We start from the raw sequence: 13,042 nt of genomic DNA, 5'->3' as shown, positions 1-13,042 counted from the left end.
AATCTGTAAACACCTTGAAATCAATGCGGTGATCACTAGAAGCCAATATGGATTTGTCAGGAACAAGTCCTGTCAGACTAATTTGATCTCTTTTTTTGATCGGGTAACCTCCCTTGTGGACTGTGGGAATGCTGTGGATGTCATATATCTTGACTTCAGCAAAGCTTTTGACAAAGTGCCCCATGATATTCTGATTAACAAACTAGCTAAAAGCGGGCTAGATGCAACAACTATTAGGTGGATTCACAGTTGGCTACAGAATCGGACTCAAAGAGTACTTATCAATGGAACCTTCTCAAACTGGGGAGAGGCAACGAGTGGGGTACCGCAGGGCTCAGTCCTGGGCCCAGTGCTCTTCAAAAAATTTATTAATGATTTGGACAAAGAGGTGCAGGGAACGCTTATCAAATTTGCAGATGACACAAAATTGGGTGGGATAGCTAATACCCTGGAAGACAGAAACAAACTTCAACGTGATCTTGATAGGCTGGAGTGCTGGGCTGAAAACAACAGAATGAAATTTAATAGGAACTAATGCCAAGTTCTACATTTAGGAAATAGAAACCAAAGGCAGTTACAAGATGCGGGATACTTGGCTCAGCAATACTACAAACGAGAAGGATCTTGGAAAGCTGAATATGAGCCAACAGTGCGATATGGCTGCAAGAAAGGCAAATGCTATTTTGGGCTGCATTAATAGAAGTATAGCTTCCAAATCACATGAGGTACTGGTTCCTCTCTATTGTGTCCAGTTCTGGGCTCCACACTTCAAGAAGGACGCAGACAAGCTGGAGCGTGTTCAGAGGAGGGCAACCAGGATGATCAGGGGTCTGGAAACAAAGCCCTATGAAGAGAGGCTGAAAGAACTGGGCATGTTTAGCCTGGAGAAGAGAAGATGGAGGGGAGACATGATAGCACTCTTCAGATACTTAAAAGGTTGTCACACAGAGGAGGGCCAGCCACTTCCCTCTTGAGAAGCTGCATTTTCTCTGAAAGTCCTTTTACTCCAATCTTTTTACTGCAACCAATATGCTTCTAGCAAGAAGCTCCTGTATACTGAAATCAGCATGTATTTATACAATTTTTTGTGTAGAAGTTACCTCATAACTAATGTTATCAACTGTCCCATAAATTAGGGCTTAGATCTCATTGTTGTTAAACATTCCTTTAAAAATTGGAATGTTCATATAGGTGTTTCACGTACACCTTTCTGGCTTGATGTCATCAATTTTTAATTATACCTTCGAGAAGATAACTCTTTACTCAAAACTTGCTCATTAAACTTCAGTCTATATTTTTTTCTAGACAAGCTTTTTGATGTGTATTCCTTACACAATATTTTTTGCTCATTAATTGATAAGCAGAAATTTTAAGTACACTCTTGACCTGGAATAATAAGACAGCCTCATACCTGTTCATTACTCAAATATCTTTTTGGCCTGAGTGATTGGCCTTTATATCAGCATTCTCTTTTTGAATACTATCCAGGTCATTTTGACCATTATTTCATGCCAGTTCCTCTAATGATGTTCTTAAAAGCCATGCTGGATCAGACCAAAGGCCTGTCTAGTCCATCATTCGGTTTGCACAGTGGCCAGCCAGGTGCCCCAGTGCGAAGCTTGCTAGGAAGACACGGGTGAATAGCACCCTCCCACTTGCATTCCCCAGAAACCTGGATGGAGAGAAATCCTGCCTCCAATACTGGAGGTAATGTACAGCCATCCTGACTACAAGCCATGGATAGCCGCCTCCTCCTCCTCCTCCTCCTCCTCCTCCTCCCTGGATTTCAAGACATGCAAGTTGGCAGGCCATCACTACAACTTGTGATAGCAACTTCCACAATTGACTTTGTGTGCTGTATGAAGAAGTTCTTCTCCAGAGGCTCATGGAGGGCATTCTGTGCCTGTGAGCTGGTGCCTCCCCCAGGAATACCCAGTCAGGGCCGGTCATTGCTTCCTGCCCTCCCTGCCCAGTGAGACATACAGTCATGGGGAGACGGAACTGATGGGGCTCCCCAGAGCTCGGCCCCTCGGTTCGACTGACCCAGAGCACCTCTGTCTTGTCTGGATGGAGTTTCAGTCATTGCTCGAGCGGGGAATCAGGCCAAAGCCACCGTGCAGAAAGGGGCAGCACCTGCTGGCCAGCCTTTCTCCAGGGACCCTCCTCCTAAGCCCGAGGTGCCCCCTTTTCCAGCCAGAGTGGGCCGACCCTTCCAAAGCGCCGCTGGGTCACAGGCCGGCTGATCGGCTCTGTTCATTCCCAAGTAAAGCAGCGGAGCTTCTGGGGCTTCCGGGCATCAGTGCCCCCCTTCCCCCCCCCCCCCGGGCAAGTGTCTATTTTCAGTGGTGACACCAAGTTAGGGAATCCCTTTCCCAAATTCCTGCCTGGCACCTATGTTGTGCTTTTGCCTCAAAACTTTTTAAGCTTCTAATGTTAAAAAAAACACAACACTTTTGGTGACTACAAGATATTTTCTGAAGTTTTGAAATTTCTGGTGAGTTTGCTATAGTGACTGGTTATAGGCTGTGTGAGATTTTATGGCTTTCTAGTCTTCTTGGTATATTTGATAGTTTCATCTTTTATTGTAAGCCAATAAAATATGTTTTGATAATTGGGTAGCCTAAGAATGTGGTTAGGAAAGGAATAGGCTAGTGTGACTCCACCACTCCCGCAGGGCAAGAGTCCCGTCCACTCAGAGGAGCGGCGCTGTGGCTATTGCTGTGCCACGTTCCACCCGACTCTGTAGCTCAGGATAAGTGCGTGCAACTCTCAGTGCGTGCAACTCTCAGATTGCCCCCAGCGTGACGCTTCTGCCCCCCCCCCCCGGTTGCTGCAGCATCTTCAGGACCTGTATCAGGACGCGGCTGGTGACATCCTGGTGGCCTTGTGGAGCCACTTCCCGGCAGACGTGTTGACCAAGCTCCTGGAGGGCTTCCGAGGCCAGCTGCTTCCGTACCGTAGCATCCTCTGTGTCTTGGGGAAACTGGCAAACAAAGGTACAAACCCACCATTCTCCCAGAGACCCTTGCGCTGAGTCCGCTTGTCGTGGGAACAGGGTTGATCTAATTCAAAGGGCCTCCTCTGTTTGGGATCAGGGTTGCTCCGAGGAAGCTTGGGTGGCAGGCGGGGACAGGCTGTGAAATGCCTGTGCAACCCAGTGGGCCTGGCACAGCAGCTCAGCCAAGGGTCCGCCTGCTGTATCAGCAGGCATATTTATTTTGCACAGTCCAACGGGCATGTTGGACGTTTGAGCTCTGACTGTGTAAATCCTTGAGCCATCAGCTTGCAGAGCACCATCAGCGTTGAGCCTGTGCTGGGAATGAAGGCCCCTTCTCCACAGAGCCATCTAAGGCCACCCATAATCTCTGTTGCGCCCCTTGGCCCTGAACGATTCCCTTCCTCACCTGCACAGCTTTCACCGAGAGTGACACCTTCAAGATCGACGTGTGGGAGCGGAAGCTGGTGGAGGTATGGTGAGGGCTCTTCTTCCTTGGCCAGGTTCCCACTGAATCTGGCCTGGGCTTTTTCCCACCTTGGAAAAGGGGCCAGGAGTTATTAGCGGGCACAGGCGGGAGGAGGGTGCCTCGCTGAGTCCTCCTGCATTGCCATGGCCAGCGAGGGCTTGCGATGGTCTCCGTCCCTCACCACCGTTCTGAGCCCATTGGCGTTTCGTGCTATGTGACTTGGGGACACCACCACCACCCGCTAAGGCGAGCAGATTCCTTTGGGCACAACTGAATGGAGGTGGCATGAGGGTGGGTGGGTGGTAGGAATAAGGGAGGCCCAGAGGGGATGTTTGCTGGGGTGGCCCCTGCTTGAAGTGCCCCCCAGCATCCTCCGGCTGAGGAGCAGCTGATGCGGTGGGGGAGCCAAGGTCTCTTGCTGCTTCCCACTCCACGTGCGCCCCACAGCCAGCCAGCCACTCCATCGGAAGTCAGCGTAGACGGCCAACCACGGAGAGGCATTCCGCTGCGTTCATCGCTTGTCCCCCGAGGCTTCCCTCCTCCATAGCGCGTGTCCCCACCCCCCACCCCCACGGGCTAGTAGGAGAGGTGTTCTTTGCTGGCCGAGATGGATGCAAGAGAGGACCAAGCCACAGGTGATCGGATTTGAAGAGATCAGGCCAGGGAAGGAGATGGAATGAGGGGAAACCACCCACCCTCAGCTTGCTGCTGCTGCTTTAGTGGCCATGTGATGGGGAGAAGCCTAGAAGCATAGAATAGCAGAGTTGGAAGGGGCCTACAAGGCCATCGAGTCCAACCCCCTGCTCAATGCAGGAATCCACCCTAAAGCATCCCTGACAGGTGGCTGTCCAGCCTTGTGCTCTCCTTGTGAGCTGCAGCCTTTGAGGCGTCTGAGCTGATCACTGTGGGCAGCGGGGAGGGGGACTCACTTGAAGATAGTAGCGTACTTTATGCCGAAAAAGGTATCTTGACATCTTCCTTCCTTCCTTCCTTCCCTCGGGGCAGAAGAGGCTTAGCTGCAGCAGTTGCTTTAGTGCCTGTTTTCTTCTCCCACCATTTTTGGCTGGTGACCCTAGAAAACCACGGTAGCCATCCTTGGAACCAGAGTGCACAAGGCCTTTATCTGCCCCAGCGAGAGGAAGGAAAGATGCGTGTGGAAACGACGCCTTGGGCGTAGGAGATGTCTGCCATAAGAACATCCCCACCTGGGAGCCCCGTTTTGTGGCCTCGGCCCACGCTTGGGGCATTCGTCCCTTGCTGGGCGTCACCACCTCCGGAGGCCAACTGCTGAGCTGGACGAGCCTCAGCCTGAGCCAGCAAGCGGCTGGCCTGATTTTCCCACTTCTTCCTGACAGTTTGTGGAGCAGCTCTTGATCGATGCCACGGATAAGGCTTGCTTTCAGGAACTCAATCAGGAGCTAGTGAAAGGGGACACAAAATGCGACAGCCAAAGCCCTGAAAAGGTGAGTAGCTGCATCTAGCATTCTGCTCTCTGAGCCCCAGGAGGAGGGCCCGCCGGCTGCTAGCCACGATGTTTGTGGGAGACGTGGCTCTCTGCCTTCCGTGATGTCAGCAAGGTTTGGCAGGGGTAACCACGGTCAGTTCTGTGCTGGCTACCCTTCGAGAAGGTATCTCATGGAGGTTCTCAAGTCCACCATCCCGACAAGTCCTAGCGTAGCCTCACTAGACAATGCCAGGACTGAGGCCCAGAATTTGGCCATTTCGTGGGTACCTCCAGGGCTCAACATGTTTCAACCCTGGACGCTGCTTTAGCATCAGTTTTCAGCCTGGGGATTATATTATTATAATCATAGTAATACCAGCAGTAGAAGGACTAAGATACTGTGTGTGAAGAATGCTGGTCCCTTGCTGACACTCTAAAGGATTCATGGTGTGTGTGTTTTCCTCAGGAAAGTGAAACTGGAAGTATTGCCATGCTTTTTGTCAGTAGTAGTTAGGCCTTCCCTCTCAGTCAGTTGCATCAGCAGAAAATTGTGCTCTGTTTGTTCATCTCAATTTGGTATAAAATAAGAGAATAAAAAGAAAATCTCCAGTCCTTATTTTCAGAGAAGCTGTTCTGGTGGGATCTGGTCTGCTACACCCTTGATCACTGAGAAGCACCGGGGCGGGGAGGCGGGGAATTGTAGACAAGATTATCTGCTCTAGTTTGAAAATATCTTTTGGACTTGAGCAGAAAATAGTGAATAATCTCTCATAGAAACATAGAATAGTAGAGCCAGAAGGGGCCTATAAGGCCATCGAGTCCAAACCCACTGCTCAGTGCAGGAATCCACACTAAAGCATCTCTGACAGATGGCTGTCCAGCTGCCTCTTGAATGCCTCTAGAGTGGGAGAGCCCACAACCTCCCTAGGTCACTGGTTCCATTGTGGTACTGCTCTAACAGTATGGAGGTTTTTCCTGGTGTTCAGCCAGAATCATAGAATAGCAGAGTTAGAAGGAGCCTACAAGGCCATCGAGTCCAACCCCCTGCTCAATGCAGGAATCCACCCTAAAGCATCCCTGACAGATTGTTGTCCAGCTGCCTCTTGAAGGCCTCTAGTGTGGGAGAGCCCACCACCTCCCTAGGTAACTGGTTCCATTGTCGTACTGCTCTAACAGTCAGGAGGTTTTTCCTGATGTCCAGCTGGAATCTGGCTTCCTTTATCTTGAGCCCGTTATTCCGTGTCCTGCACTCTGGGAGGATCGAGAAGAGATCCTGGCCCTCCTCTGTGTGACAACCTTTTAAGTATTTGAAGAGTGCTATCATGTCTCCCCTCAATCTTCTCTTCTCCAGGCTAAACATGCCCAGTTCTTTCAGTCTCTCTTCATAGGGCTTTGTTTCCAGACCCCTGATCATCCTGGTTGCCCTCCTCTGAACACGCTCCAGCTTGTCTGCGTCCTTCTGGAGCGTGTTCAGAGGAGGGCAACTAGGATGATCAGGGGTCTGGAAACAAAGCCCTATGAAGAGAGACTAAAAGAACTGGGCCTGTTCATCTTGGACCTCCACCTGCCACCTTGCACCTTTAGCTGGACAATGCCCAGACCCCCGGTCAGAGAGCATGAAGGTGTCCTGCTGCTCCTGCTGTCGGCTCTTGGAGGCACAAGATGGAGCAGGCAACTGGATCAGGAGCAGCACCACTGGTGCCAGCTGGGACTGGCAGTGGATCCCAGTCCTGCAGCTGAAGTGGAAACCCAGCTACCCCAGCAGCCCTGACTGGGAGCAACGGGCAGGATGAATCGACATGCCAAGAAAGCCTTTCTGGACGCTCCAGCTCACTACGGGCAGCACCTCCGCTTTGACACAAGGAGCCCGTTGGGAATGGCTCCGCTGGTCTCCCTATTCACGAGACGAGGCTGAGGGACTCTCCTCGGAGTTAAAGGGCAGTGGCACCTCCTGGATGGATATGAGTGGGCCCCAGCGCAAAAGGACGCGGACTCTCAAATCACTGTAGCTGGAGGCTTTGGTCTCCAAGGGCTCCAAGGGCTCCTGGCCCTCCCTCTGCCTTTAGGGGCGCTTCGTTCTTCAATTGCCCGGCTCTTTTAAGAATGATCTTGTTAGCTGTTCCAAAAGCGTCAGTCCACAATCATGTCACACATCATCCCACAGGGGTACTAAAGGAGCCCGGCCTCTTTATTCCTTAAAAGATGTCACTAACACAATCAGAGGAGAACGTGGACCTTTGACACCCAGAGCTAGAGTAAGAGGTATCACCACAGTTCAAGTCTATAACTTAGGCTCCTTTTTGGGTTCAAGTGAAGGAAGCAATGGAATAGGAAGGCTAAAGCTGCGAATGTGCCGAGGCTAGCGAGGGATGCTAAAAGCAACAAAAAAACTTTCTTCAGGAACGGGCATAGTAAAAGACAGGAAAGACATGGTGGTTCAGCTACTCAACAAGGATGGCAAATTGATAACAGATGACAAAGAAAAATCCGAAGTGCTCAATTCCTACCCTGGTTCAGTTTTCTCCCAAAAGCAGATCTATGACCCTGCCCCCCGGGCAAAAATGTACAAGCTGAAGGGGCAAGATTGAAGCTTGAGACTGATAAACAAATGGTCACGGAACACCTAATTTCTTTGAATGAGTTCAGATCTCCAGGTCCCAATGAATGGCATCCTAGAGTAATAAAAGAACTGGCAGAAGAACCCTCAGAACCACTGACTATTGTCTTTGTGAAATCATGGAAGACGGGTGAAGTGCTGGATGATGGAAGGAGGGTTAATGTTGTCCATACCGTCAGAAAGGGCAAAAAGGAGGAACCTGGCAAATGTAGCTCAGTCAGTCTGACATCCATCCCTGGGAAATTTTTGGAGCAGTTTATAAAACAATGCATTGATTACTAGAAGCCACCATGGACTTGTCAATAACAAATCCTGCCAAACCAATCTGATCACATCCTTGTGGACTATGGGAATGCTGTAGACATAATATATCTTGACTTCAGCAAAGCTTTTGACAAAGTGCACCATGACATTCTGATTAGCAAACTAGCTAAAAGTGGGCTAGATGGAACAACTATTAGGTGGATCCACAGTTGGCTACAGAACTGGACACAAAGAGTGCTTATCAATGGTACTTTTTCAAACTGGGGGGAGGTAATGAGCGGGGTACCACAGGGCTCAGTCCTGTGATCAGTGCTCTTCAACATTGTTATTAATGACTTGGACGAGGAGGTGCAGGAAATGTTTATCAAATCTGCAGATGACATAAAATTGGATGGGATAGCTAACACCCTTGGAATTGTTGCAGATTACAAACTGAATATGAGCCAACAGTGTGATGTGGCTGCAAAAAAAGCAAATGCTATTTTGGGCTGCATTCATAGACATATAGCTTCCAAAATGCGCGAGGTACTGGTTCCCCTCTATTCAGCACTGATTAGGCCTCATCTTGAGTATTGCATCCAGTTCTGGACACCACACTTCAAGAAGGATGCAGATAAGCTGGAGGGGGTTCAGAGGAGGGCAACCAGGATGATCAGGGGTCTGGAAACAAAGCCCTATGTGGAGAGACTGAAAGAACTGGGCATGTTTAGCCTGGAGAAGAGAAGATGGAGGGGAGACATGATAGCACTCCTCAAATACTTGAAAGGTTGTCACACAGAGGAAGGGCAGGATCTCTTCTCGATCCTCCCAGAGTGCAGGACACAGAATAATGGACTGAAGTTACAGGAAGCCAGATTCTATGAATACACAGAGAGAGAATAGTCTCAGAGGCTACAAATGAATTTATTGCTGAAAAGACCAATGATGATAATAATAATAATAATAATAATAATAATAATAATAATAATAATAATAATAATAATAATAATAAATTCTTACCCACCTCTCTGTTTGGATTGAGGCAGGGAACAACAATAAATATAAAATACATAAAACTGAATTAAAAACATAGTATACATTACTAAAACAGTCTAAAAACATCCTAAAATTCCACTGGATAGGCTTGCCGGAATAGATCGGTCTTTATAGCTTTCTTAAATGCTAAAAGACTGTTAAGTTGATGAGTCTTCTCCGGCAGGCCATTCCACAGTCTGGGAGCAACAGAAGAGAAGGTCCTCCAGCTAAGGTCCTCTGATGTGTTTCAACCTCTAGTTTTTTTATATCCAGGTGCCTGATCTGGTCCTCCTCCTCCTTCTTCCTCCTACAGATCTTCCTCTACCAGTACTATGGAGCCTTCCTGCGTACCTCAGATGACTCTCAGTTAGTCCAAGAGCAACTTTGCCGTATCCTGTCCCTGTCCCACCGAGGACCTTTGGAAGCAAAGGTGAGATGGTGATGATGCCGGTGACAATGACACACCTGCTCTTCTCCTGGGAAAGAGAATGGGGCCCTATTGGTAGACAGAGCCTCACATCTCCAGCCTGTTCCAGACCTGGAACAAGTGAGACAAAACAGCCCAGGGTGTTGCGAGGTGGAGTGTGGCATGGCAAGGGAGAGAACCTTCAGGTGGGGCAAGCCCACAGGAGGGGACCTCCCACCATCAGGGTTCTCCTCCTGGGACAAAGGAGCCTCTTCTCAGCGTTGTTGTCCTACTTTGGCTGTAGCAAGCTCTAAATGCAGTGGAGTCAGCAAACAGGCCTACAGATGATCGGCTGAGGGGGTTCAGATTACAACAGCCGTGGTCTAAATCTAGGCAGCGGTCAGAACACAGGCAGGCAGCTAGACGAGAGGGTCATGCAACCACAGGAGTGGCCACCCTCACAGGCAAGAGGTCCAACACCGTGAATTTTTATTTTTATTTATTTATCATACTTATACCCCGCTCCTCAGCCAAAAAAGGCTCTCGGAGCGGCTTACACTTAGCAAAAAAGACAGTCCCTGCCCTCAGGCTTACAGTCTAATAAAGACATGACACACAAGGAAAAGGAGTCCAGGAGGGAGGGAGGGAGGAGAGAGAGAGAGAGAGAGAGAGAGAGAGAGAGTCCAACAGGAGCAGGCCCCGATGTTACTTCTGCCTGCTCCTGTCCCCTCGGTCCTTCTTCTTCCCCACAGGGCCAAGATGGCAGTTCTTCCCCACAGGGCCAAGATGGCAGTTTGCCCTGTGGGGGTGGGGGAAGAGTCCAAGAGGAGCAGGCCCTGATGTTACTTCTGCCTGCTCCTGTCCCCTCGGTCCTTCTTCTTCCCCACAGGGCCAAGATGGCAGTTTGCCCTGTGGGGGTGGGGGAAGAGTCCAAGAGGAGCAGGCCCTGATGTTACTTCTGCCTGCTCCTGTCCCCTCGGTCCTTCTTCTTCCCCACAGGGCCAAGATGGCAGTTTGCCCTGTGGGGGTGGGGGAAGAGTCCAAGAGGAGCAGGCCCTGATGTTACTTCTGCCTGCTCCTGTCCCCTCGGTCCTTCTTCTTCCCCACAGGGCCAAGATGGCAGTTTGCCCTGTGAGGGGGGGAGGAAGAGTCCAGCAGGAGCAGGCCTCGATGTTACTTCTGCCTGCTCCTGTCCCCTCGGTCCTTCTTCTTCCCCACAGGGCCAAGATGGCAGTTCTTCCTCACAGGGCCAAGATGGCAGTTTGCCCTGTGGGGGTGGGGGAAGAGTCCAAGAGGAGCAGGCCCCGATGTTACTTCTGCCTGCTCCTGTCCCCTCGGTCCTTCTTCTTCCCCACAGGGCCAAGATGGCAGTTCTTCCCCACAGGGCCAAGATGGCAGTTTGCCCTGTGGGGGTGGGGGAAGAGTCCAAGAGGAGCAGGCCCTGATGTTACTTCTGCCTGCTCCTGTCCCCTCGGTCCTTCTTCTTCCCCACAGGGCCAAGATGGCAGTTTGCCCTGTGGGGGTGGGGGAAGAGTCCAAGAGGAGCAGGCCCTGATGTTACTTCTGCCTGCTCCTGTCCCCTCGGTCCTTCTTCTTCCCCACAGGGCCAAGATGGCAGTTTGCCCTGTGGGGGTGGGGGAAGAGTCCAAGAGGAGCAGGCCCTTATGTTACTTCTGCCTGCTCCTGTCCCCTCGGTCCTTCTTCTTCCCCACAGGGCCAAGATGGCAGTTTGCCCTGTGGGGGTGGGGGAAGAGTCCAAGAGGAGCAGGCCCTGATGTTACTTCTGCCTACTCCTGTCCCCTCGGTCCTTCTTCTTCCCCACAGGGCCAAGATGGCAGTTTGCCCTGTGGGGGTGGGGGAAGAGTCCAAGAGGAGCAGGCCCTGATGTTACTTCTGCCTGCTCCTGTCCCCTCGGTCCTTCTTCTTCCCCACAGGGCCAAGATGGCAGTTTGCCCTGTGGGGGTGGGGGAAGAGTCCAAGAGGAGCAGGCCCCGATGTTACTTCTGCCTGCTCCTGTCCCCTCGGTCCTTCAGTCGGGTACATCACACAGTCCAGAACCAGGGTCATTAGGCAATCCAAAAGGTCCAGAAAGTGAGCATCAATCACAGGCATGGTTCAGGAGGCAAAGTACACAGTAGAGGCAGGATGGACCAGGCTGTTCCAACGTTGGCTGGGTTTTCAGTGAAGGCTCTCAAGCCCCAGACCTGCTGGACTCCACCCAGAGCTCAGCTGTAGCCATCAGAGCTTCCTATCCAGAGGCCTACGAGCCTGTTGCTTGCGGGGACAACACTCCTGGGGGTCCGGGGTTTTCTCAGCCTCTGCCTCAAAGACAGGCTCCCTTTCTCCTGACAGGGATGTCTCTGCAGCCACCTCTCCCAAAGGCTCAGGTTCCTCTGGGTCTGGCGGCAGTCCCTCGTCTGGGCGGGGGGTGGCGTAGCCCTTGTGGGCATTTCCACTTCATGCAGAATCGGGGAAATGCTTTTGCCAAGTAGTGCCAGAGAGAAGCTTGAATGCCGATGCACAGAGTAGGTTTCATTGCTGGGGTGGGGGGATTAATTCGCCCTTGCTTCTGCTTTGGAAATCCCATGACTCTCTTGCGTCATCCTTCCCCTGATTGATTGATTGATTGATTATTTATTTAAAACAGTTATATCCCACCCTATATCCTTAAGATCTCAGGGCGGCGTACAGATAAAAAGCATACAGTATAAAACTATAAATATCTACAGTTAAAAACAAATTAAACCATGAACCAAGTTAAAACAATATATAATTTAAAAGCAGTCAAAGCAGTTAAAACAGTTAAAACATTGTGCCATCTTAGTGAGTTTCACCATCAAAGGCTTTGTTAAAAAGCCACATTTTCACTTGGCGCCGGAACGAAACCAGTGTTGGTGCCAGTCGGGCCCCCAAGGGGAGGGCATTCCACAGTGGGGGTGCCACCACAGAGAAAGCCCTCTCCCGTGTCCCATCCTAGCATAGATGTTGCATTGTCTTCTCACAAGAGGTCCAGTGGAGGGAGGACTAGGCAGGCAGAGATCATAGGATCACAGAATAGTAGAGCTGGAAGGGGCTTATAAGGCCATCGAGTCCAACCCCCTGCTCAATGCAGGAATCCACCCTAAAGCATCCCTGACACGTAGCTGTCCAGCTGCATTTTGAATGTCTCTAGTGTGGAAGAGCCCACCACCTCCCTAGGTCACTGGCTCCATTGTCGTACTGCTCTAACACTCAGGAAGTTTTTCCTGATGTCCAGCTGGAATCTGTCACGGATGGGGACAGGGAGGCCTCTGGCACTCAGGCCCTTTTGCCCACCAAGCACCTGGCTGAGACCGAGGCGGCCCTCTGGTCCAGGAATGCTGGCGCCAGGATACACATCTTAGTCTAGGAGGGGCTCCGAGGCTCTTTGTGGCCCTTAAGGGACTTGCCTGAGAATTATGTCCTCAAAGGACCATGGGTTTAACAGAGACTTTTGGTGCATCGGGGCAGCGGACAGCCCTTTGCTGCTCCAGAGTGCTGTGTTCACTGCAGCGCCTTGAGTGCTCCTGGCATATCCGTGAGAGACATGGTTCTGCCCAAGGAAGAGGCTCTGTGAACCCCAAGGGCGAGGATATCCCTGCCCAGGCACAGGGTGGGCCCACCGCAGCGACTCGGCCTCGTGGGCAGAGAGCTGGACGGCTGCTGCCATCGTGCCATTTCCACTTGCTGCTCCCTCCCAGGTCATCGCTTCCGCTGTGGGCTTGGCTGCATCCCGCCACCCCGATGAGGTTTTAAAGGCACTGGAGAACTTCAACAAGAATGAGTCACAAGCCAGCCAGGTATCATTTCAGAAA

The 13,042-nt window shown here is 51.0% G+C and overlaps 1 protein-coding gene across 1 annotated transcript in view; it reads left to right on the top strand.

Annotated features, from left to right (window-relative positions):
- Positions 1-13,042, top strand: part of LOC134409748 (maestro heat-like repeat family member 5) — a 61,740-nt gene that overhangs the window by 8,080 nt on the left and 40,618 nt on the right. Inside the window, exons 4-8 of the mRNA XM_063142647.1 lie at positions 2,837-2,996; positions 3,413-3,468; positions 4,820-4,927; positions 9,117-9,233; positions 12,929-13,027. Of these exons, the coding sequence (XP_062998717.1) occupies positions 2,837-2,996; positions 3,413-3,468; positions 4,820-4,927; positions 9,117-9,233; positions 12,929-13,027 (540 nt within the window). The remainder of the gene's footprint in view (positions 1-2,836; positions 2,997-3,412; positions 3,469-4,819; positions 4,928-9,116; positions 9,234-12,928; positions 13,028-13,042) is intronic.

The sequence above is a fragment of the Elgaria multicarinata genome, chromosome 16 (genome assembly GCF_023053635.1).
Source record: "Elgaria multicarinata webbii isolate HBS135686 ecotype San Diego chromosome 16, rElgMul1.1.pri, whole genome shotgun sequence".
Lineage (NCBI taxonomy): Eukaryota > Metazoa > Chordata > Lepidosauria > Squamata > Anguidae > Elgaria > Elgaria multicarinata.
This window is presented reverse-complemented; position numbering and strand designations above follow the sequence as displayed.